Raw genomic sequence first — 24035 nt, forward strand, 5'->3', positions numbered from 1 at the left:
GAAAGGGGCTGTCCTCGGGCTACAGGGCTTCCAGATCCAAATAGGGCAGTCGAGAGCCTCCTTTTGCTCCAGAAGGCGCTCCTGACAAATGAGTCAGGAGTCTAGGGTCACCATAAGCGAAGGACTGAGCTAAGCTGGACCTGCGAGAACGAGGGGCCGTAGGAGAGCAGGTCTCGAGAGCCACAGAGGGTTAGACGCGCGTTCGGAGTGAGAGACAGCGCCACAGCGCGGCAGGCACCGAGCCGCGGTGGGCGGGGTGGGTCACGTGGGCGTGGTCCGCGCGGCAGCGCAGGCGCGAACCTGCGCAGGCGCGGGGGCCAGCCCTGGGACCCCTAGGGCCGGGGAGGGTTTATCAGTCAGCCCACCCGGCATCGTACGCTAGAGGAGGCGGGAGGCCGGGGAGCGAGAGTCGTACGCGCGGCGCGCTGGGCGTCTGCGAGGCTCGTGACGTCCGCGAAGGCAAGTGAGGTAACTGAGGTAGGACGGGGCGAGCGAGGCAGGTTGGCGCGCGCAGGTTAGCTGGATGCCGGACTCGTTAGGTCCGCCCGGCGATCAGCTTCGGGGCCCCCGGGAAGCTGTTTCCGAGCCGGCCGACTGCGGCCGCACCTGCTGAGCCCGAGGCGGCCCCCACTCCCGCGGAGGACGACGCCCCTCCCACCCCAGTACCCCGCGCTCCGCGAAAAAAACCCAGCGTTTGCGGTCAGAAAACCAGGTTTCGGGACCGGCGCTGATCCGTTCGGCCAAAAATCACCCTTTTCACCGCCCCCAGGCTTTGAGAGAGGCTGATTGCACAGGCCTGCCTAGATTATTGGCACAAAGAACTGAGAAACGGACTCTGTCCTGGCGCGTCTGTCCTGTGGGGCCGAGCCAGGATGAGCCTGGGGTTGTTTCCCAGGGGGTGGCGGGCGGACCAGCTGGCAATGTGCAGGTAGAGGCCAAGAACCTGATCATTGGGGCTCTCTGTTTTATGGGTAGCGATTTCTCGCTTTTTTCATAATCTCAGAGGCACCTGTTTTGCCTCCCTCCTACAACGGCAACTGAAAAGAGCCCAACCGTACGGATTTTAAAACACTGTGCTGAAGTGTGGGAATGAAAAATCAAGGCATTGATGATCAGACAGTCGCACCTCGAAGTTGTTGCAGGGATCAGAGCTGAAGCAGTTGGAGAAGGTGGTTAAGGCCCAGCCTGGCCAGGGTCGTGGGGAGACAGCACCCCCAGAGAGGCCAGAAGCCAGCTTGGGCTTCAGCCCCAGCTGACTCTGGGCTTCTTTTTCTTTACACACTAGGCTGTTTCCACAACTCAACTCCCTACCCCTCCGTTTAGTTTTTGTTTTTTTTAATTTTAATGTATTTTCCTTTGAAGTTGGCAGATGATTAAAAACAGAAAATAATTACTTCGGATTTATTTAGCTAAGCCTTGTCCGGGAGCCAGCTTGGGAAGTCTCGGATGCTCCTGTTTCGGCTCAGTCAGGCAGATGAGAAACCCTGTCTCCTTGGAACGTATCCAGCCATTAGGAATCCTCCATCTTCATGTACAAGCAACATTTTAGGGGCAACCACTGACTAATCTAGAAATGAGTAAGAATTACACCTCACATTCTGTCACTCTTTGTAAGGTAGCTTACAAAGCACCACGCATGCATTTAATCCTTCAGTTCTACAACTCTGTAGGTTACCTTTTGTAATTTGGGAATCGTTCCTATTTTGCTAATACAGAGCCCTGTCCAGCTTCTTACAGCTTGCAGCAATTTGAATTAGGTTTGAGTTATTCTTGGTGTGAACCTTCTTATCTTGCCCTTCTTTATAAAGGCATGCCGTTTATTTGAGATCTTATGCAGTGTTCCTGAGGTGAATGAAGACACTTCTTACTTTATCTGCTCCTGTCACGTAAAGAGTGCTTGGAAAGTCTGGTGAGGACTGGAATTCTGGGGCTTGAAGCCCCAGGATCTGTTAGTATCCCAGAAATAAGGCAGCTCTCCTGCCAGCTGGGTACTTGCCTTTTTGTGAAATGTTGAGCAGAAACACTCCAAATGTCCCTCTGCTGAGGCGTGTGTGGCAAGAACTCTCTGGAGGGAACCAGCCTCACCCGTGAGCTCAGTAGCTTCTGGCCCAGGGAGATTACAGCTGGGCAGGGCCCTTTGCCTTTTCTGGTGCTGGCGGGCTGTAGAAGGGCAGCCTGGAGTATGCACTGTAGAGTGGGCAGAGGGGCCAGAGAAAAGCCAGGGTTCCCTCCAGACCCAGAACTTATGCCCAGGAGGCAGGCCTGCAGTGACACAGCTGGAGCAGATGTTCAGTGTTTGGTGTCTGTTCTGCTTCACATCTCCTGCCCTTATAGGAGAATGAGTGAAGCTGAGCCCTGCAAAGAAGAGAATAGTGCTGCTTTGCAATTCATTCCTCATTGCTCTTCTCATATTTTCTTCCTGAAAGTGCCCTTATTTTAAAGAAGCACTGAGGTTCAGAGGGACAAGCTGAACTCTCTGAATCAAAGAGTAAGAAATAGGATTTTTGTCCTGAAGCCCAGTGTCTTTCATGGATTGCGCTTGCCTTCCCATCCACACTCATATAACTGAGCCCAGACTGGAGGCTATGCAAGCAGAGGGCAGAATGGCCAGGGGTTTTGCAGGGTAGGGGGTGGGAGAAGCCTCAGGATACTGATGAGAGGAAAAGATGTCTCCCAGTCCTCACATTCCTTACACTGGCAAGTTTCCCAGTAACTGAGATGTTCTCTTGTTCTGCATTCAGCATCTGATCAGAACTTTGAATCTGGCATCTGGGAGACAGTCATCCAAAGGAGCATAGCAGGAAGTTGGAGACTGAGGCAAGTAGGTGAGAGCTCCTTGCACCTGGCTAGTTCCCTAGTGGTTGATGACGAGGGTGGGTGGGAGTGCGTCCCCTATTGCTCCTGGGGCCGTAGGTGCCATGACACCAGGCTGCTAAATTGTCATTTTCGAGGCTATCTTTTTATCATCCAGAATTGAGACGACCTTGTGACCGTGGGGAGGAGAGGTACAGAATGGCTTCTCAGTCAAGAATGGGCAATGTGACCCTCAAGAAAACATTTGACTTTGAATTATAAACTGCTTGCAAAGCACTGGACTTGGGAGAGATTAGTGCTCTCTCTAGCCACATGATTTCCCAGGCTCTGTTCAGGAGCAGTTTTGCTTTCAGCCTTCTTCAGACCAGTGAGCCTACTTGAGGATCTATGGGCCCCTTTCCTGAGCCCCACACTGTTCCAGCCTCTGCAGGTGTGTCCAATGCAAGCTAAATAGCCATGAACTGGGAGTTGGGAGCCCTGAGACCCAGCATAGTCACTAACCATTCTTTCCCAGAAGTGACCTGGGACTAGCTGGTTCGATCTCTGGGCCTTAATTTCTTCTTTTACTTCGTGAAAGAGGGGCTGAACTAGAACTCTGAAGGAATGTGCATTAGCAAGAGCAAAGAAAAGAAGATGAAGCATGCTTTCCAGCCTCCTAGTTTCTTCTGTCTTCCTGAGGACCCCTTTCTTCTTCCTGCCCTGTCTCTGCCTCAAGCCAGCTCATTCTGAGTAGGGAAGATTCCCTGGGTGGGGCTTGGCTGGGCAGGTGTACCCTTAATGTTTGGAATATGATGCTGTCTCTACTTGTTTCGGGCATGAATTAACCCACCCAGTGCTGATACCTTGTTTTAGTAAGACTTTTATCAGTTCTTGCCCAGAGGCAGCTCCTTGAACAGGCAGAATGAGGCCTGGGGAAGCGGAGGGTGAGGCTGCACACACCCAGCAGGGGAGCAGTAGTGGCACGTGTCCCCATAACTTTCTGGAGTCAGAACCCTGGAGGTGCAGTCATGCAGTAGTTCAGAGTCTTTGGATGGCAAAGCTGAGACAACCTCATAAATTTGTCAGTTCCCTCCTGTGTATGGATGAGGAGACCCAGGCTCAGAGTGTCTTTAGAGCTTGCGTCAGATCACTCAATGAGCAGAGGAGCTAGGAACCCACCTAAGGTCACCTAAGCCCCAGGCTCAGGTATTTTCTTTAAGGTCAAACAAGCTACAAAGTAGTTCCAACTCTGCCTCACTGTGGAGTTCAAAGGGTAAAATTGAGATCATTGCATCCAGACATTTAATGCCTAGCAATTGACAGGATTTATGTTAAATGCTGAATTTGCAGGAATGGATAAAGATGGCAGCTCCTACCCTCAGATTGATCCACCGTATTGTGTAGATAGACATGTAAATAACTAAATACACTAAGTCCATCTGCTTGTGCAATGTGCAGAAGTTATGTGTGTGTTTGCACACATGCATGCAGTCTAACCAGAGGTGAGGGAGCAGTCAGTTGTCAAGACTTTCAGGAAAGGCTCTGGGGAGAAAGTGTTAACCTGAGCTGTGCCTTCACCTAGTTGGCCTGGTGGGGAGGGCATTCTGGATAACGGAAACAACACGAGCTGCAGTGCGGAGGCCTGATAAGACATGTTATAGTCCTTGCACATTGAGTGACCAAGGAGGCTACTGAAATGGCTGGGAGTGAGGCAAGAATGGTGGCCTGAAGCTGAACTGTGAAGCGCCCTGGTGGTGGGTTGCAGAGTTTGTTTACAGTGATCAACTGAAAGCAAGGGAAGGATGCGATCCGGCTGGGGAGTGTAACAGTTGATCTGCCCACTGCACGGAGAATAAGCAGAAGAGGGCTTGGAGCCAGCCAACCTCAGATCTGTAGTTACTGAGGCCAGGTGCAAAGTAACAGGGGCTTCACTCTGGACAGCAGCAGTGAAGGTGAGAAGAGGGCGGGTACTGAACCCATTGCATAGGATGGACAGAACTTCCTGATTTTGTGTGGGTGATGAGGGAGAATGAAGAAGAAAATGCAGTTTTCAGTTTCTGGCTTGCACAGTTGGCTTCATGCTTGTGTCATTCACTGAGCTGGGGAAAAGGAACTCTGGAAGAGAAACGGACTTTAGTGGATGTCAGCTTTTGGGTCACAGAGATAAACTATAGAACTCTCAAGTGGAAACTTCAAGTCCAGAGCAGCACATGGAACATGGAAGTCAATCCCAAGGTGGTGGGTGAAGCACTGGCCATAGGTGAGGTCACTGAGGCACAGAGTGTGGGTTTCAAGGTGTCTCGAAGTGGCAGGAAAAGAAGGGAAGGCAGAGGGAGGTGAAGAAGAGACAGTGGTAAGTGGCCTCAGTGGTGTGGGGTGGAGGATGGGGCAAGGAGGCTGTCTGCCTAACTTGCACTGCTCACGGCACAAAAGGCCAGTAAATCGAGAGACAGGGTGTCAGGGGAAAGAATAGCGATTTTATTCAGAAAGCCTCTAGGCCAAGAAGACAGTGGACTGGTGTCGCAAAGAATCCTGTTACCTGAGTTGCAAAGAATCCTGTTACCTGAGTTAGAATTCAGCCTTCGTTTATATGGAAAGGGGAGGGGACATGGCTGATTGTTGCAAATTTCTTGATGCAGATATTCTTTGTTCTTGCAGCTGTCAGAGTAGGTCCGGTCACAGTGTTCCTTTAAACCATCAACAAGACAATTGTTATTTTCTGTTGTGCGACTTTTTAAAGATCAAAGCCTTGAGAACACCTTTCATGTATATTTCAGGCTCTAGGCAATGTTCTTTCACAAAGGTGCAATAAGTACCAGCTGACTAAGCACAGAGCACAAGGGTTAGAGCTAAAGGAATAGAGCCAGCGTGGAGTCAGGCTTGTTTGTCTGTTACACAAGCAGCCATGGAGAAAGGGACATCTCCTTTTATTTTAGTTACTGTTACCCCAGTTCTGTGTTAAGGTCTGTGTTAAGGACTTTGCTTCATTAGCCTGCTCCAGAAAGCAGAGAGGGAGTCTGTTGGCACTTGATAAATGTTATAATCTGCATGACTGCAAATGACTCAACATTTGCTCAGCGTTTTGAAGGACTAGGGGGTCTTGGCAGCTGTCCATATTGATGTTTTTTGGAGATTGACTATTGGCAGCTGAAGGTGCCCTAGGGTTTCTGGGTGGCCTGGTCCTGCCTATGGAGTGAGTGAGCTTAGGGCCAAAGGCGGGACTCGAGAGCCCAGCCTCCAGCCTTCCCCTGCCACCTGCTCCTTGCCTACTTCTAGCCGGTCAGCAGGAGCCGGGGTGTGCACACTGTGCATGGTGGATGGTGAGTGCCTGGTTCCCAGGTTTGAAAGGTTGGGTATACGGGACCATATGTGGTCGAGGGCAGGTGCCTTGTGAAGCTCTGGGCACCGGGGAAGAAATACTCTGAACTTGAGACTGGAGGGGGGTGGAGGTAGGGTCATGATCAGGAACCCAGAATGCACAGGCTCCAAAGTGAGCTGTTCCTGAAAGAATCTTGTGATGTCACTGGGTGCTTTGGAAGCTTTGCCATTCACCTTGTCCAACCCTCTCATTTTGGAGTTGAGGGAAAGGAGGCTGGGAGAGGGATCAAGCCAGCAGGGCCTCAGGAGCCTGGCTGTGTCTCCTGCCCCCATGCTCATCCCAGCCCAGCGCTGCCACTCTGAGCTGCCCCAGCTGTTGTTTGTGGTCTTATCAGGCTTCACCTTCTCCTGTGGGAGAGCCCGGATCAGATAAGTCCCACAGTGGCAACCGAATACTGTGGTGGTGTCAGGTGGGGGCTGGCTCTTCTGTAAATAGCCTCGCTATTATCTTTCAGAGAAGCACTGACCCTTTCCTTAACAGAAGGGGGATAGAGAGGGGAGGAAAGAGAAGAGACCTCTGTCACATGGTGAATTTCCTTTCGACATGTGGTTTGACTGTATGTGATGAATGAAAAAATAAGCTGATCTTTTAAAATTCTAAGACAAAAGACACCAGGCCCCTTGACCTCCAGAAACCCCACCAGTGAACGCTTTGAGAGGCCTGGGTAGTAGAAAGATACGGGGTCTTCGTGGTCTGGATCCAGGAGACAGCACTGCTGCCTGCTAGCTCTGGGACTGGAAGGAGGTACTGAACTTCTCTAAACCTGAGTGTTGTCAGCTGCGTAACGGGAGGCTGTGTGCATGGTAAGACTGGAGAGAGGGTGAAATTGAGGCACTCATTTTGGATGGTACTAAGTAAGTGCTTGGAGAAGACAATGGCACCCCACTCCAGTACTCTTGCCTGGAAAATCCCATGGATGGAGGAGCCTGGTGGGCTGCAGTCCATGGGGTCACTAAGTTGGACCTGACTGAGCTTAGAAATGGCAACCCACTCCAGTGTCCTTGCCTGGAAAATCCCAGGGACGGGGGAGCCTGGTGGGCTGCTGTCTATAGGGTCACACAGAGTCGGACACGAACTGAAGAGACTTAGCAAAGTAAGTGCTGCTGTACCGGCCACCCTCTCTCTCCAGTTAGTAGCCTTAGAGGTTCACATGATTCGGCATTGTTCTGTGCAGATATTAAGCTTCTCTCTACCTCCAGGCTTCTTTTTGTGAGTGGAAATAGCTGTGATTCAGGTTTCATGGCACATACCCCAAGGCTTGTTGGGTTGGGAATTGTTTTGCAACTTAGGGGGGCTTGGCTGGGAGGTGGATCTATACACTCTACTTCCCTCTGGCAGAAGGGCCAGCTGCTCGAGGCCCACTGGGAGCATATGTTCGCAGAGAGGCCCGCCTCTCCCCTCTGGTGCTGATAACACTCTCACATCTTAGTGCTTCGGGGCCTGGGGTTGAGGGCGGAGTTCCCCGAAGGGGTGACTCTGTGCTCATGCCTTCTGGATCACGGCTAGAGGTGCGGATGGGGTGCTGAACAAAGCTCCTGGGAGTTCTGAAGCCCCTGTCTTGTGTTCCAGCTCATGAAGTGGAGGTAGAGAGTCAGGGGCCTGTAGGACATTCACACCCAGCCAGTCTGCTGTTTCTCAGGCTTATTGAGCCCCAGCCTGGCCTAGCTCTTCCATCCTGCTCTCTGAGTCTCTCCAAAGCCACTTCCTTCTAGGTGCTTCTGTGGCTCCCCAGACCAGACAGAAGCGTTTTCATCCCTGCACTGCCCTAGCGCAGTGTTGATACCTTGCCTGAGGTGTGGTCTCTCACCTTTCTTTTTCCCCCTCACCTTTCCACCCTGTTACCGGTGTACTAGGCCTGTAGCTCCTAGAGGACTGTTTATCATTTAGTTAAAATTCCCAAATTGCCACTTATTAAATAGATCAGTGCTGAATAAATGTTTGGAAATAAATGTTGAGTCTATTTGAGCCTGATTCCCTTGTACTCAGGAGCAAACAGGCTCAATGATGATGGATGGGCAGTGGAGAGATGGAGCCTGTTTGTCTCCAGGAACAGCAGTGTTGTGTTAGAAGGATGCAGAGCTGAGTGTGAGGGTCCCCGGACTTCCTACAATGCAATGATGTGTCCCAGGAATTGAAGTGAGTCCTTTGAAAGGGTAGGTGTAAGCTGGCCTTTGTGAGCTGACGCAGAAATGGTATCGAATCTGTGATCAGAGACCGTACCATGTGGATCTGAATCATACACACTTATCAGGAGTCCAGGGAGGCTTTGGAAATACGTCAAGGTACAGAAATTGCACCACGCTCTGGAGAATCTCCTGTTTATAGCAGGCAGGTGAGAGCTGTGGTTTTCCTCCTGATTGTTCTATGAACCATAATCCAATAATGTATAACTTTGCCACGTAAAAAAAAAAAAAAAAATTGGAAGTCGGCCTGTGGAATGTTCTTTCCTGCTTGGCCCAAGTGCTTTGGTCGTCCATAAATCACCATTTCCATCACTCAGTCTTGTCAAATTCATTTCAGCACACGTTTATGAAAAACCTACTGTGGACCACAAACAGGCCCTGTGCTGTTCACTGGGAATTCAGAGATGAATTGAGGAACAGAGTCAAAAGAGAGACAACTTGAAATCGGGTCCAAATGAGTGTGGTGAACACATCAGAAGGACCATGGTGCAATGTGGACGCAGGCTGGGGAGAATAATCCTCTCTAGAGGGAAAGTGGGGATAAGCGGAGCACCCAGGAAGACCTCTGGAAGAGGTCTTTGGGTCTTAAAAAAACAGAATGAATGAGGCAGGACGTTCCGGGCAGAGGTGTGGAGACATGTCCTGGCTTTTGACTCTTATTGTCACTGTGGCAACTGAAGCTGGCCCTTGAGGAAGGCCCAGCTCTCCAAGGCCAGCCTGCCTTCATAGCTGCACTTGATTCTGTGGCTTATGTCCAGCCAAGCACGAAACCGGAATTCTTTGTTCTAAGACAATGCGTCTCACACTCCAATATGCCTGTGAATTGTCTGCCACATCTGATGAAGATGCAGGTTGTGATTCCTTAGTTCTGAGGTAAGACTGGAAATTCTGTGGTTCTCCCTGGTGCCAATGCTGCCAGCCCATGAGAGCACATTTTGAGGTTATACGATATGCTTCTCTCCCAGTTCACTTGGTCCCTCCCCCAACACACACACAAATAGACACATACAGCCTCCCCTTCTTTTTCCTCTTCCCTCTGGTACAGATGCCAGATTCCTCTTTCTTAAAGGCTATTTTCATTGGTTATTGCCAGTTCACACCCCACACCCACTGCCTGGAAGTCCCCTTTTATGTCTGAACTCAAGTCTAAACTTCTCAGGCTGACCTAAACACTAGTCTGGCTTACCTTTTCTGCCCAAAACCATCACCACCAAGTTATTCCCAACCTCACTTCTTGGCAGTGGATCCCTCCCAGCCCCCTCCTTTGGCTATGACATGCGAATTTCTGGGCCTTTGCTTAAACCTTTGGAGAAGTCCTCTCCTGAGTAGAGTCTCGCGGGGGGAGTCAAGTCTTTGGTTAGGTGGGATGAAGTCAGGTGGGCCACAGAGACACAGACACATAGATACACACCCCAGGACAGTCCCAGTGATCCTAGCAAATAGAGTCATGCTAGTACTTAGGGAGGAAGGCTCCAGTATAAGTCAGATCCTAGGATGGCTAGTGGGCCAAATGGAAAGACAGATACTGTAAGTGGTTGTCAGGAAAAGAAGGCTGGATAGGGTATCTGCCACTCTTACAGAGGTGGGTTGCTTCGAGGAGCTTGCACCCAGAAGCACAAGGCTTCCCAAATAGAGGAAGCCCTAGTGCAGCCCCTGAGCACGAGCTGAGGATGAGGCTAGATTCCACAGGACCTGCCTGCGCCTCCATTTCAACCGGTGAGCCCCATGCCTGACACAGACATCTGTTGCCCAGCCCTCTGAAACAGACCCCCCCTCCCCCACCCCAGCACCATGCTCTTTTCTTACACGATGCCTACTCTCTCAGACTGTGACCCTGTTCCTTCAGCAGACATCTGTGTAGTTCTGTTCACAGGGGGAAATGTCAGATTAATAGTAGCCATCTCTATTAAACTATATAGTAAGGGTAGATATTTAGAGGACATTTGCGTTAATTATGGTTTTATGTAATGCTCCTTTTTAGTTATTTGCTTGTTTTCACTTCGAGCCTGTTTTATTTGTATAATGATCAGAAAATAAAAGTCTTCTCAATTGGGAGAAATGTACTCAGATTGCCTGTCTGCCTTGAGTGAGGTCCTGCTGGGCACTGTTGGGGGCTGGATGAAATAGGAGGACTGGTCTCTCTGTGCCTGAGGGGTTCACAGCGAGGAGGAAGGATAGGGTAACAAGAAGGGGATCCACGCTCTGAGTAATCTAATTACACAAGAAGCTGCTCCCTCCCCAGGGAGGTGGGAGCTGTGACTCCTGGACTGAAGGCATTGACAGGCATTGAGGAGGAGGGAGAGAAGTGCTGGGTGTTGCAACCTGGAGGAACACCATCAGACCAGGAGGTGACAGCTTTGGGCATGGGAGAGGGAGCAGCAAGAGAGGCTGTCACTCTCTTGTCTGGCTCCTGACCTGGAAGTGAGCTCCTTGGGTCAGGAACCTCCATATGTCCGTCATAACCCCCCAGGCTCCTATGGTGGCAGATCCCTTGATAGCAGCCCTTGTCCAGTCCTATCTCTGATGCTGCAGCTCCCCCTCCCTTGGCCTCTGGCACCCTGATTAGCTGTCCAGCCAGAGCCCTGTCCCAGAGATCAGATTACAGCTGTCCTGTGGGAGCAGTAACATCTTCTTCCTTCCTCTCAATCCCCAGAAATGTCTTTCCTCCAGGATCCCAGTTTCTTCAGCATGGGAATGTGGTCCATTGGTGCGGGGGCCGTAGGAGTCGCTGCCTTGGCACTGCTCCTGGCCAACACAGACATGTTTCTGGCCAAGCCCCAGAAAGCAGCATTGGAGTATCTGGAGGACATAGACCTGAAAACACTGGAGAAGGGTAAGTGGTGACCCCACCGGTGTCAGTACTTTTCCAGGGCACTGGGATGCAGGCCTACTTATTTTTTTTCTCTCTAAAGTAGTTCCTTCTTTTTGTTTTCACTGAGAAGGCAGTGTAACATTAGAAAAAATTTAATAACACTTTTAAAATTACTGATAATTTAAATTTTAAATTACCATTACCCTAACACAATAATCTTTTTAATTTTTGAACATTCTTTTCCAGGTGTACATGTTGTAATATGTATTTGTGATCTTAGTGTACATGATTTCTTTTACAGTTTAGCTTTTTCTTATCAAAAGCATTGTTCATTTTCTCATGTTGTCTCTCTAAATGTAATGATAATTGTTCCGTAATATTTAGTAACAGTGCACCACGGTCAACTCAACCAAACCTTCCAGAGTGTGTCCTGAGGAATTCAAGGCACCTGGGGCTTCCCAGGTGGTGCTAGTGGTAAAGAATCCGCCTGCTAATGCAGGAGACATGAGACATGGGTTTGATCCCTGGGTCAGGAAGATCCCCTGGAGGAGGGCATGACAGCCCACTCCAGCATTCTTACCTGGAGAATCCCATGGACAGAGGAGCCTGGTGGGCCACAGTCCATAGGGTTGCAAAGAGTCAGACACGACTGAAGTGACTTAGCATGTTCACAGGCATGGATCTTCAAAAACAGGAGCTCCTGAGTCAAATAAGTTTGAGAAATATTGTGTGTCCAGTTCCATGTTCCTGATGCGAGCACAGAGCTTTGCTTACTGAAATGAGGTGTCTGGATTTTCACTGGTACAGATGTGGGCAGCCTCACCTCTGGTACAGCACAGTCACATTTTTAGAATAGACCCGCCTGTCTCCTTCTTGGGGAGCCCACTAAAGTCCCTGCTGGATGGCTGAGAGCCACATGTGGTGACTCAGCTGCCTTGCTGTGCCCTTGGCCTTGGACCTGAAGCTTGGGGCTTTCAGTCATGCCCATACTGTGGGTTCAGTGGGCATGAGAGTTAGGTGCGAGCTGGGGCTCACTGACTGGGTGGTCTCCAGGTTGACCCCTCAAAAGGAGACCATCATTTCTGTTCAGTAAGTGAGGAAGTGTGAAGGGAAGGCAGGAACTGTGATTGCAGATTTATGATGTAGGTTCCCTTGGTAAGGGACTAAGAAGCCGTGGAGACAGAGAGCTCTGTTTCACTATGTTCAACCCAGAATTTCCCCGTATGATTTGATTTCAACCCTCTCCCACCTTTATTTTCCTAGGTAACATTTCACAGGCACATGGATTCCTCACTGAAATAATAAGGGATAGTGCTTACTCAGCCCTCACTGACTCTATTACGAGATGCTGCAGTGAGCTCTTTTATATCCTTGTTTTGATACTCCTTGTGGCCCAAAGTGGAGCTGCTAGGTGTCTGCATTTACAGATGGGAAAGGGAGGTTCAGGGAGGAGACAGCCTGCCTGGGCTCGCGCCTAGGTGCGACTCAGTCTGACCAGAGCCGGGCTTGAGCTGCACTGCCCTGCTACCCAGAGCATCTCCTTCTTGGGCATTTTCTACCCTCTCCTGTGGATAACACTGGACTTAACATATTGAGGTTAAATTTAGAAAAAAAAAGTTCAGTTGATTTCTTTAAATACTTCCTTCAGAGTTGGGATTTTCTTGGCCTAGTGCAAGACCCTGTTCAAGTTTTGGCCATGTGTTAGCCCTAAAGCACTGTTACAAGGTCCACCGAGACCAGCAAAGGCATACACTACTTTTCCAGAAATATTCCAGTTTGGGATATTCCAGTTCACAACTAGATTTTTATGGGGGAGGGGGCTTCTGTTTAGGGAGTAGGGCTCTTCCACTGGATTCATTTTCCTCCAAAAGATGAATATTGCCTGTCTGTGTTTCCTGTTTGATTTTTTCCTCAACGTGTGAAGTACTTTTCCAGGTCCTCTGTTAGGCCTGGTGCTGTTTATGAGGTGCTTAGAGGTCGGGGGCAGCCAAGAGGAAATGATACTGAATTCTCTTTTCTTCTCCTCAGATGCAGTAACTTTTAAAGCGAAGGCGCTCTGGGAGAAGAATGGAGCTGTGATTATGGCTGTGCGGAGGCCAGGCTGCTTCCTCTGTCGGGAGGTGAGTGCACTGGAGGACCTGTTCGTAGGAAGGGATCCTAGCAAGTGGGGACTGGGGCATTTCCAGCCAGGACCAGCACTGGCGCGGTCTGTCATTTATTCCAGGTTTTTTTTTTTTGGTCTAATTCTCTGTTTCTCTTCATGTAAGAGTTCACCTTATCCTAGGGTTAGCACCATGCTTGACCTTCCTTTGGCAATCCAAGGCCTGTGAGTCTTGTGCTCTGTCCTGTACCAGCTCCAATGCCCATGTTCCTGATGTTCAGCACAGGGCTTTGCTTACTGAAATGAGGTGTCTGGATTGTCACTGGTACAGATGTGGGCAGCCTCACCTATGGTGCAGCCTTGGCACCTGGGGAAGCATGGCCACACTTTTAAATTAGACCCACCTGTCTCCTTCTTGGGGAGCCGCTGGCATTCCTGCTGGATGGCTGAGGGCTGGAGGTGGTGACTCCGCTGCCTCCCTCAGCCTTGGATCCGAAACTCGGGGATTTCAGTCTTGCTAATCATGTGAGTACAGTGGGCATGAGAGTCTGTTCTCCTGCATTTGGTGCGTTTGTCTTTCCTACACTCTGGGCCTGTAGGAGACAGCGTTGGCTGGCCACAGAGTCCCAGGAGTTCGTGCCCCTGACCTTTCCATTTTTCTGCAGGAGGCTACAGATTTGTCCTCCCTGAAGCCCAAGTTGGACGAGCTGGGCGTCCCCCTCTATGCAGTGGTAAAGGAGCACATCAAGAATGAAGTTAAGGACTTCCAGCCTTATTTCAAAGGAGAAATCTTCCTGGATGAAAACGTATGTGTGGTGTGAGCCAGTCAGACACAGACTGCTGGGGATGGTGCTCATGCATGAAGAGTTTGGTGGCTCCCAGCCTGTCTGGCCAGGAGCTGAAGTTGGCCTCCCATTCAGCTTCCCCCAGCCCTCTGAGCAGAGCACGAGTGAAAAAAAAAAAACTTAAAAACTGTCTTTCAGATTTTACTTGAGCCCTTCCTGACTTGTGACCCGGGAATGGGAGCCTTGAAAATAGCTAAGAGCTCTGCTGGGTCCCCCACCCTGTAGGGGGGTGCCCAGCACCAACCCCTGTCCCGTAATTCACTGTGCCCTTATTCTTTCCCCTACACTCGCCTCTGCAGAGTGTAGGACTGTTATCACTTGGTTGGGCCCAAGAAGCCTGTACGTCTGTAGCAAGAGATTAGAGTCAGAGTTGCAAGCTGCAGGGTTCTGTTTGGTCCTGTGCAGTTTAGAGCGCTCTTGGGCGGGAGCTGTGTGTGTGTCAGGGGTGGAAGATGTGAACCAGCAGAAGGCAGGAAGGCAGGCATACGGGCTACTCACATGGGGTCTGTCTTCCTCAATCCTGCAGAAAAAGTTCTATGGCCCACAAAGACGGAAGATGATGTTCATGGGATTTGTCCGTCTGGGCGTCTGGCAAAACTTCTTCCGGGCCTGGAATGGAGGCTTTTCTGGAAACCTGGATGGCGAGGGCTTCATTCTTGGGGGAGTCTTTGTGATGGGACCAGGAAAGCAGGTAAATTCCTAGCATTCACTTGGGGGTCTGTGAGCATAAGACACCAATCTGTTGGTGGGAGGGTGATTTTCCCTAATCGGAGTCTCCCAGCCTTCCTTCCAGAAAGCCAGGGATGATGAGGATGGGGAAGCGGGCTCCTCCTGCTCTCTTGGCACCTCGCACAGGAGCCCCCTCCCCCATCACGGTAACATCACAGCATAGTGTGAGCCTTGCAGGAGTAACTTGTGAGGGCGGTGAGTGAGCACACCAACCAGGGCAGCTCCTCAGTGGCACTGTGGGGGCCTGACCCAGGTATTCTGATGTCGAGTTCTGTTCTCCATGTTAGAACAAAAGCAGAGTCTTTATTCTGTGAAAAATTTACTCCCTTGCAGTGTTCCCTGTCATTGAGGGCGGATAGTAAAGAGACGAGAAGGAATGGAAACAGACCTCGCTGGGGGAGCAGCTGGGAGCTGTGGTGGGCAGGGTGCTTTCCGCATGGGGGTCCTGGTGGCAGGGCACAATTCTATGTACACTCTGGCTTGGGTCCCAGCCGTGGGGATCCAAAACAGGGGCCTAGGAGGAGAAGGTGTAGAGAGATGAGGACTCTGTGGGCCCAGGAGGTGGTGGGTAGATGTTCCATGTCAGACTCAGGGCAGTGCCAGCAGAGGCCGAGCAGGTACAGAGCTAGGACAGGGTGCAGTGGGTGCCGGCTCAAGGGCCTGGCAGGAGGACCCAGAGACTCAAGGTCTGACTTCTAAACCTCTAGGCCTGTCGCACCAACTTTAGGCATGACATTAATACTTGGGCTCATCTGTAAAAAAGACAGGATTGGGAATTCCCTGGCAGTCCAGTGGTTAGGAGTCAGTATTTCCACTGCAGGGGGAACAGGTTCAATTCCTAGTTGGGGAACTTAAAATCCCACAAGCCTTGTGGCACAGCCAAAAAGACAGGGTCGGTCTTCATGGTGGAGATCCCTACTGACACTGCTAACTGCATACTTTCACCAGGTAGGGAAGAATAAGCTAGCGGGAACAGAAAGCCTTCAGTTTTTTTAAAAAAACTTTTAATTTTGTATTGGGTTGTAGCTGATTAACAAGTAGTTGTTGTTCAGTCGCTCAATCGTCCAACTCTGTGTGACCGCATGGACTCCAGCTCACCAGGCCTCTCTGTCCTTCACCATTTCCCAGAGCTTGCTTAAACTCATGTCCATTGAGTCGGTGATGCCATCCAACCATCTCATCTTCTGTCGTCCCGTTCTCCTCCTGCCTTCAATCTTTCCCAGCATCAGGGTCTTTTCCAATGAGTGGGCTCTTCGGATCAGGTGGCCAAGGTATTGGAGCTTCAGCTTCAGCATCAGTCCTTCCAATGAATATTCAGGATTGATTTCCTTTAGGATTGAGTGGTTTGATCTCCTTGCATTGCAAGGGACTCTCAAGAGTCTTCTTCAACACCACAGTTTGAAAGCATGAACAAACAGTGTTGTGATATTAATAGTTTCAGGTGAACAGCAAAAGGATTCAGCTCTACATACACATATATACATTCTCCCCCAAACTCCCCTTCCATCCAGGCTACCACATAACAGTGAGCAGAGCTCCATGTGCTATACAGTAGGTCCTTGTTGGTTATCCATTTTAAATATATCAGTGTGTACATGTTGATCCCAAACTCCCTAATTATCCCTTCCACCCACCTGCACAACCGTAAGTTCATTCTCTAAATCTTTGAGTCTCTTTGTATTTGGTAAGTAAGTTCCTTTGTATCGTTTCTTTTTAGATTCCACATAAGGGATGTCAGATGATATTTCTCCAGAAAGCATTCAATTTTAAGCTGTATTTCAAGTCTTTTTCTTTTAAACCTTGGGTATCTGCAATTGCTTGTCTGAGAATCTAGCATGATCTGGTGTCTGGTATAACATTAACCTATTTGCTAACTTTCTGGTAAATATATCAACGTGTCTTAGTGACAGGGACTGCCAGTGAGTACCTGCCTTGTGCCAGATGCTCATCTACATCATCTCATGTCTTCTCTTCTACTACTTCTGGGGTAGTCAGTATTTTTATTCCCACCTACATGTAAGAGAATGGGCCTATGAAATAACTCAGCCAAAGACACACAGCTAGTATGTGGTGCAGAGGAAGTGACTCTCTCCTGCTGCAGAGATGCCGCCCTTCCCTTGCCCATAGCTCCTTCTTGCAGATGGTTCCCAAAGATCCCTTCCGGGTGCCCTTGCAGTTGGGCAGGCCACTTCCTTAGGATCCTTCAGCCTCTCCCCACTCTGGACTCCTAGGATTCCTTCTCTTCCTATCCCTGCCTCTCTCAGCCCCCAGGGCAGGGCCCGGCTCCCCTGCCAGCCTCCTCTTGCCTGGCAGTGACTCACCTGGTGCTCACAGGCTCCCTAAGCCTGGCTGGCCCACTCTGATGTTGCTAGGTGTGTTGTTTGACTTTGTTGGTGCCCCTGGAGCTTCTGCCTTCTTCCTTCCTGGTGGAAGGTAGACCAGGCTGGCCCAGCTTGAGGACTCACCTCTGTGTTTCTTGAAAGCAGAGTTTTTGCAGTTCCACTGTGCCAAGTGCCACTCAATAGGGATTTTCTTTGTAATAATCTTTAAAGCATACTTACTTTTAAAATAATGCACTTTCAACGTAGGAAATATGAAAATGGAGAAAGTGGGGAGAGCTCAGTTAACAGGGTCAACTTGTTAGAACAGAGCTGAGCTGAGGAGCCTTTTTTTTTTTTAGAAAATGATATCTTACTAAATTAGATATTCTTTTTTAACTTAACAGTATATCATGAACATTTCCTCATGTCATCATATGTTCTTCCTCAGTGTTTCTAATGTCTGCAAACTGCTCTGATGAGCAAGTAAATATAATTTAATTTCCTGATGTCCTTCCCGGTAGTAGAAGGAGATCACCCTTCCCACAGGGTGGTGGTACTTTTTATTTTTTATTAAGTCTTTACGAATAATGGTAAAAAGAACATGTTTACAGTGTTTACTTTTCAAATTCAATTTGAGTTTAATTTATTATGTGTCGGAGAACTCTCTAACAAGGATTCCTTGATGCTGATCTCCAGCATATTATTTTGTCTTTTTTACCACTTCAGGGTACTTTGGGGCATATCATGTCTTAGTGCATTATGCTTCACTAAATGCACTAAGACTCGTAGGTAAACTGAAGGGAGGGTCACCCTTTTCAGGTCGTCATTGGGTGCCCATCAAGGCCTGACCTCGGAGTTCCACTTCCACACCATCAGGCTTTTCTGGGCAAGCTCCTGTTCTCTTCTGCCTGGAATGTCCTTTTCTCTGCACCTCTCCCTTCACCGTCCATAGTGTATTGTCTGTGAAGCCTTCCTTGATCGCCCTGTTACATTAATCACTCCTGACTTCCTGCTCCCAAAGTGCTGCATGTAGAGTCCTGATTATTTTGAGGGAGACTTCCTGATCCACCTTCCCCAAAAGACTGCACTTCTCAAGGGCATAGCCCATCCTGATTTGGATCTCTGTTCCTTGCTGCCCCAGGCATAGGGCTTAATGGACAGCTGGCACTCAGAGTCTGTCTCATGAATTTCTCAGAGTAAGGACTGATGTAGTCTCTTGTTTCCTTTTAGGGCGTTCTTCTCGAGCACCGAGAAAAAGAATTTGGAGACAAAGTAAACCTGACTTCTGTTCTGGAAGCTGCTAGGAAGATCAGACCACAGACTTCGGCCTCAGAGAAACAATGATTGTGTGAAACTGCCCAGCTCAGGGATAACTAGGGCTCTCACCCGTGTTTGCAGGATGTGTTGTGGTTCCACTGCTGTCCCTAAGGATTTATAAACCCCATTTATGCCATATTCTCAGTATAGACCATTAACATATTTTAATATTGTACTCTGTGTAGGTCTCATAAGGCAAAATAAGGTCTAATAAGCCCCCAAACAAGACTGATAAAAATCTAAGAAGCTAATAAGGCTTATTTCAGCTAAAACCTGGAAAATCTGAGGCTTAAAGTTGACTGTTACACTTCATCACAAATGTACATGGCGTTTGAGTGCTATTATTTGAAATGATTTTTATCTTCATGTCTTTAAAAATCTTAGAAAAGTTGATGATTGACTTGATTAAAGATACAAAGTTTTGGGCTCATGTTTTCACAGTAATAATGAATGATTTATTTTATAATGTTAAAGTAATACATAAAAGAATTGATGTGCTTTGGATGACACATCACAAAGGTAAATAATAAAGTGAAATCTATTTTCTCATTGTCTTCCATTCTAATCTTGGAAATTTGATTTTCTAGAAGGAACGATCTTCTAGAAAGCATGGTTCTGGTTCTAATAAAACTAAGCATCAAAAATTGTCCATATATACACATTTCTGATAAAACTAACAATAAAAATATTTACCATAATAATGGCTGAATTTATTAAATCATTGGTGTCAAAGACACTGAATGTGAAAAATCAGTACTCTGCATGTGTATGGGGTATGGTTGGTAAAGGAGTTCCCCTCGTTCTAATGATCTAGGAGATTTCCAAATGACCAGAAAAGTTCATCCTGTCATTCACGTGAGTGATTTTCTGTCTTTTCTAGAGAAATGACTTGGCATTTAAAATTGGTAGTTGCTTTCTTATTGATGGTCTTTTGGCCTAATTTGGTAACTGAAGGGAAAAAAGGACAGAGAAGATGAAATGTAACTTAACTCATTAGTTTGTTATGTTTGAAATTTTGTCGTGTGAGTATGATGTCCACAAAAGCCTGAAGGGGACTCTGCCCTAGAGAGTCTGCTCAGGGCACCAGACCAGCCCAGGAGTAGGAAGGCAGCGATGGGAGTCCAGAGAAGAGGAGTACAGTGGTCCCCCTCTACATGTATATGTTCCAAGAACCCCTCTGGCTGCCTGAAAACATGGAAGACACTGAACCCTATGTATACCATGTTTTTTCCTATACATGCATACCTATTATAAAGTATAAATTAGACAAGAGATTAAAAACAATAATAAAATAGGAAAATTATACTCTGATAAAAGTTACGTGACTGTGGTCTCTCTCAAAGTATCTTAATGTGCTATACTTATCCTCCTTGTGATGCTGAGATGGTATGTGCTGAGATGAAATGAGGTGAATGACGTAGGCATTGTAGGGTCAGGCGACTGCTGACCCGACAGTAAGTAAGAAGGAGGATCATCTATCTGCTTCAGGTGATCCTGGATCACTGAGCCATGACAGTGTGGGGTTTGGATGCCAGAAGCAGATGATGTGGATGCTTGTGCATCCCACGCAGGACAGCGGGGCAGAGCAAGATTTCATCATGCTACTCAGAACGGTGTCCAATTTAAAACTTCAGAATTTTTTTTTCTGAAATTTTCCATTTAATATTTTCAGAGGGCAGTTGACTTCAGGCGGCTGAAAGGGTGGAAAGCAAAACCATGGATAAGGGGGAACTACTGAATTTACCTAAGGGGCCAAACCTGCCAGGAAGAAGGGAGTCAGTGTTTATCCAGGAAAGCAAGAAATGAAGATGGAGGGTGGACATAAAGCTGGGAAGGGAGGCATATCAGCACTGAGCGTACAGTGAGGAGGGTTGGCTAGTTCAGGACTAAGACCAGGACTGGGTCTGACTTCATGTGGTGGCTGTATGGTGTGTGCAGTAGCCCATGAGGTGCTGGGCTTGGAGGCAGCGCTCTTCAGTACTTGTAGAGGGTCAACACAGTGACTCATCCCCTATTAGCTGTGACCCCTGGGACTCCAGGTAATGATAGGATTTTCCAGATGAGAATTCTTTGGTGCCTAGGAGACACTTGATTCTGAAACAGTTCTCATACAACCGAAGAAAAGCAGAGCCTTGCAAGATGTCGCTGAAATGGATGCCTGGAGAGGAACCAACCTTATTGTGATCTTCTTCATCAGCTGTTTCACTCCTGGGTCCTCGAATGCATTGTGTCTTCTCTCCCCAATCAGCATGGCATTATGGAATGAGCACTGGACTGAGTTATGAGGTGAGCTCAAGTTCTAGTTTAACCGTGTGACTTTAAGCAAAGCTCTGACCTTAGGCTTTCAATCGCAGAATGGGCATAGTAATTCCTATCTGTCATTGAGGGCTGTTTATTACAAGTCATTGAGGGAATGATAAATACGAAACGGTACTTCTCCAACTTTCATATACATGCAAATCACCTAAAGATCTTGTTAAATGAGTAAGGTTAGAGAAAAGCCAAACACTAGTTAAAGGCAGTGTAGATGGAGTTTACTTGGTAACCCCTACAGTTAGGGCAGAGGCTTCAGTGCAGAACTGAATTCAGCCAGGCTATGCACAAAGGTGACTGGAATTTTAAAGGGAACATGAAGGAGTGGGAGGGGAGATGAGCTGGGATTTGAACAAAGTCAAAGTGGTGGAAAATTACAAACAGCAGGTGGGGGGACTGATCACTGTGATCAGGCTGTCTCTGCTAACTGGCTCGTTCAGCAGGTTAGGTTTCCATCCTTCCACAGAGACTGGAAGATGGAGCCCTATCTGTCTTGCTGAGGACATTTCAGAGGGATGCCCCCAGGTCCTTAAGGAAGATACTCCTGGGTTTCAGGAGATAACATACACATCTTAAAGGGACAGAGAGCATTTACAGTTGTGAGGGTTTTTTTTTTCTTTTTTTTTTAAAGTAAATGCTCTAAGGAAAGGGAGGTCACAAAAAGCAAAAGGAAGAAAAATGGAGTCCGTTTGCTGTCCACCTGAAAATATCACCATGTTGTCAATCAGCTATACTCCAATATAAAATAAAAAGTTTTAAAAAAGTATACATCAACTAAAAAAAAAGGAAATGTAGGTCAGAGGCCTATGGTCAGATGTTTGGCTGGAGCAATGGGTAAATTCTTTTGACAGCCTTGAGCTTCCCCAGGCAAGGACTCAGAGGGCTGGATCTCCCCAAGAAACCTTGAGTGCTAAAAACTATGCTAGGGAGCATAGTTTTGTTCGGGTCTCCTAATGTGGGGGCTGGACAAAATCATTTGTACTGAAAGTTACACAGTTCTCAAGATTGGAGGAGGGGCGGGGCTTGAGTTTTCACACCTCTAACAGGCTCCTGGAAATGATGTTCTACTGACCCATGGACCACATTTTGAAAAGCAAGAATCTAACGACCCTACAGATCAAACCTGTTAATATCTGTGTACTTCGGACTTGAAGCTTCAGCAGCCTTTGACAAGCAGTAGCATGTTCCCTTTTCTTTATTTTATAAACTAATCAAGAATCCATAATAATTTAAACTACCTGCAGAGAGAGAGTCCTTGCAGGAAAGCTGATGGTTCTTAAAATGTTGGCACGATAGAATTACCTGAGGAAGTTGGAAAGATTCTGATGCCCTGGACACACACCCAGGCCCATTAAATCAGAATCTCGGGGGTGGGACACAGATAAAACATTTCTGAAAGCTCCTGGGTGACTCCAGTATGCAACCAAGGTTGAGAAGCATCTTCAAAGAATTTAGCATCAAGTCTAGACCAGCGCTCACACCTTAAAAGAGAATTTACCCAGAACCAGACTGCCTTTGGTAGTCGGTGATGATTTTTGTAAAATGGTCTTTGGATGGCAAGGGTCGGGGATGGCATGGACATGGATGTAGGGGAAGCCTGGGCTGAATCTTCAGGGTGGAGAAGATCTGGGTCGGTGCACAGGATAGTAAAGAGGTCATTTCAGATAGGATCAAGCCTCTGAACCTCAGAGGGAAAGTACGTAGGCATGGGAAAATGGGAGAGCCTGCTTTATTTACCTGGTTCTTTGTTCTCTTTCTCAATACACTGATTTTTCAAAAGCATTACCCTTCTCACATCAATGAGGAAACAGCAGATCCAAAGGCCTAAAGGTGGGGATGGGATTGTTATAGTCAAGGAATAAAAAGAAAGCAAGTGTGGCTGTAACAATATAAATGAGGGGGCAGAGGTAGATGAGACGGTCTAAGAGAGAAAAACAACCCTGACTCATTGGATCTACTCCTTTAGCTCCAACTCCCGTGCTCTTTGCCTGTGCAAAGTCATGCTGGTGCTGCGCCTTTGTGAACGAGTGTTGCCTATAGCCTGAAAAATACAGAATAGTCCAGTCTCAAGGCTCTGACTTTTAAAAAGTTGAAGAACAGAAAATAGCACCTGTCTTCCTGGAGGTTTACAGGAACACTGTAGCTACACCTATGTGGACAGTGGCAGTCATAAAGGATCCCTGCATCAAGAAGTATGCAACAACCAGCCACCTGCCTCTCCTTTCAGAAGCCCCAAATTCTAACTCAGGTAATACGGTTTCGGGACACTAGCCCACCACCTTCCCAGTCTGCTGGCTTTCTAAATAAAGTCGCTATTCCTTGCCCCAACAATCCCTCTCTCGATCTATTGGCCTGGCATGAGGCAAGCAGTATGACCTTGGCCTTGGTAACAAGATGAGAAGGTGGTGAGATAGATGGTGGAAATGTACACCATGTTCTGGCAGACCATGGTAAAACGTCTGAATTTTACTGAGAGATGGGAATCCTTTGGAGGGTTTTGAGCAGAGGAATGATTTGACTTACATTATTCTGATTGCTTTGCGATGATCGATGATAGAAGATCAGCCATGGAGACCAGTTAGGAAGCTACTGCAATAATCCAAGCAAAAGATAATGGTCGCTGGAAGCTGGTGGTAGCCGTAGAGGTGGTGAGAAATTGTCAGATGTATTTGAAGATTGAAGATGGAGCTAAGGGGATTTCCAAATGAATAAATTTGGGACACACACACAAAAAAGAGGAGTCAAAGATGACTCCAAGATCTTTGACCTGAACAACTAACTGCTCATGAATTTTGCAGTAAAAGAGAGCATAAAATGATGGTGTAGAAGTAAGGTTTTAATAAGCTGTTAACATAATAGTTTGGATGAATGAACCAGGGATCTAAGTATCAACTGAGATGCATAAAAACAATCTTAGGTAAAAACCAAGCTTCCCAAGGCTATACTCAGTAGCACACAATTTACATAAAATTTTAAGACTGACCAACAGTAATGTTAAAGCTTCATACATACGAAGTAAAGTGTAAAAACACATATGGAATGATAAACTGTGCAGCCAGGGTTGTGCACCATCCGGTTGCTTCACACTTTTACAACTAATGCCCAGGCCAAACCCTAGTCCAGTTAAACCAGAATCTCTGGGTGTGCATCCAGAATGGATCCAGTGTTTTTTAAAAAGCTTCCTAGGGGGTTATAGTATGCAGTCAAGGTGGAAAACCACTGCCTTAAATTGAGAAACAACT

The 24035-nt window shown here is 47.8% G+C and overlaps 1 protein-coding gene across 10 annotated transcripts; it reads left to right on the forward strand.

Annotated features, from left to right (window-relative positions):
* Positions 1-303: 303 nt before the first annotated feature.
* PRXL2A (peroxiredoxin like 2A) lies at positions 304-19166 on the forward strand. Of its 10 annotated transcripts, none has more exons than XM_055537663.1 (7): positions 305-468; positions 2742-2825; positions 11009-11188; positions 13196-13287; positions 13934-14074; positions 14640-14804; positions 18394-19166. In XM_055537663.1, the coding sequence occupies exons 3-7, from the start codon at positions 11011-11013 to the stop codon at positions 18505-18507; spliced, it is 690 nt and encodes a 229-aa protein (XP_055393638.1). In that variant the 5' UTR covers positions 305-468; positions 2742-2825; positions 11009-11010; the 3' UTR covers positions 18508-19166. The 10 variants fall into 10 exon arrangements, with proteins under 10 accessions (XP_055393646.1, XP_055393638.1, XP_055393674.1 ...); XM_055537699.1 differs by having other exon boundaries at positions 11026-11188; XM_055537708.1 differs by having other exon boundaries at positions 2742-2821; positions 11026-11188.
* The last annotated feature ends 4869 nt before the right edge of the window (positions 19167-24035 follow it).

The sequence above is a fragment of the Bubalus kerabau genome, chromosome 1, assembly GCF_029407905.1.
Source record: "Bubalus kerabau isolate K-KA32 ecotype Philippines breed swamp buffalo chromosome 1, PCC_UOA_SB_1v2, whole genome shotgun sequence".
NCBI classification, from domain to species: Eukaryota; Metazoa; Chordata; class Mammalia; order Artiodactyla; family Bovidae; genus Bubalus; species Bubalus kerabau.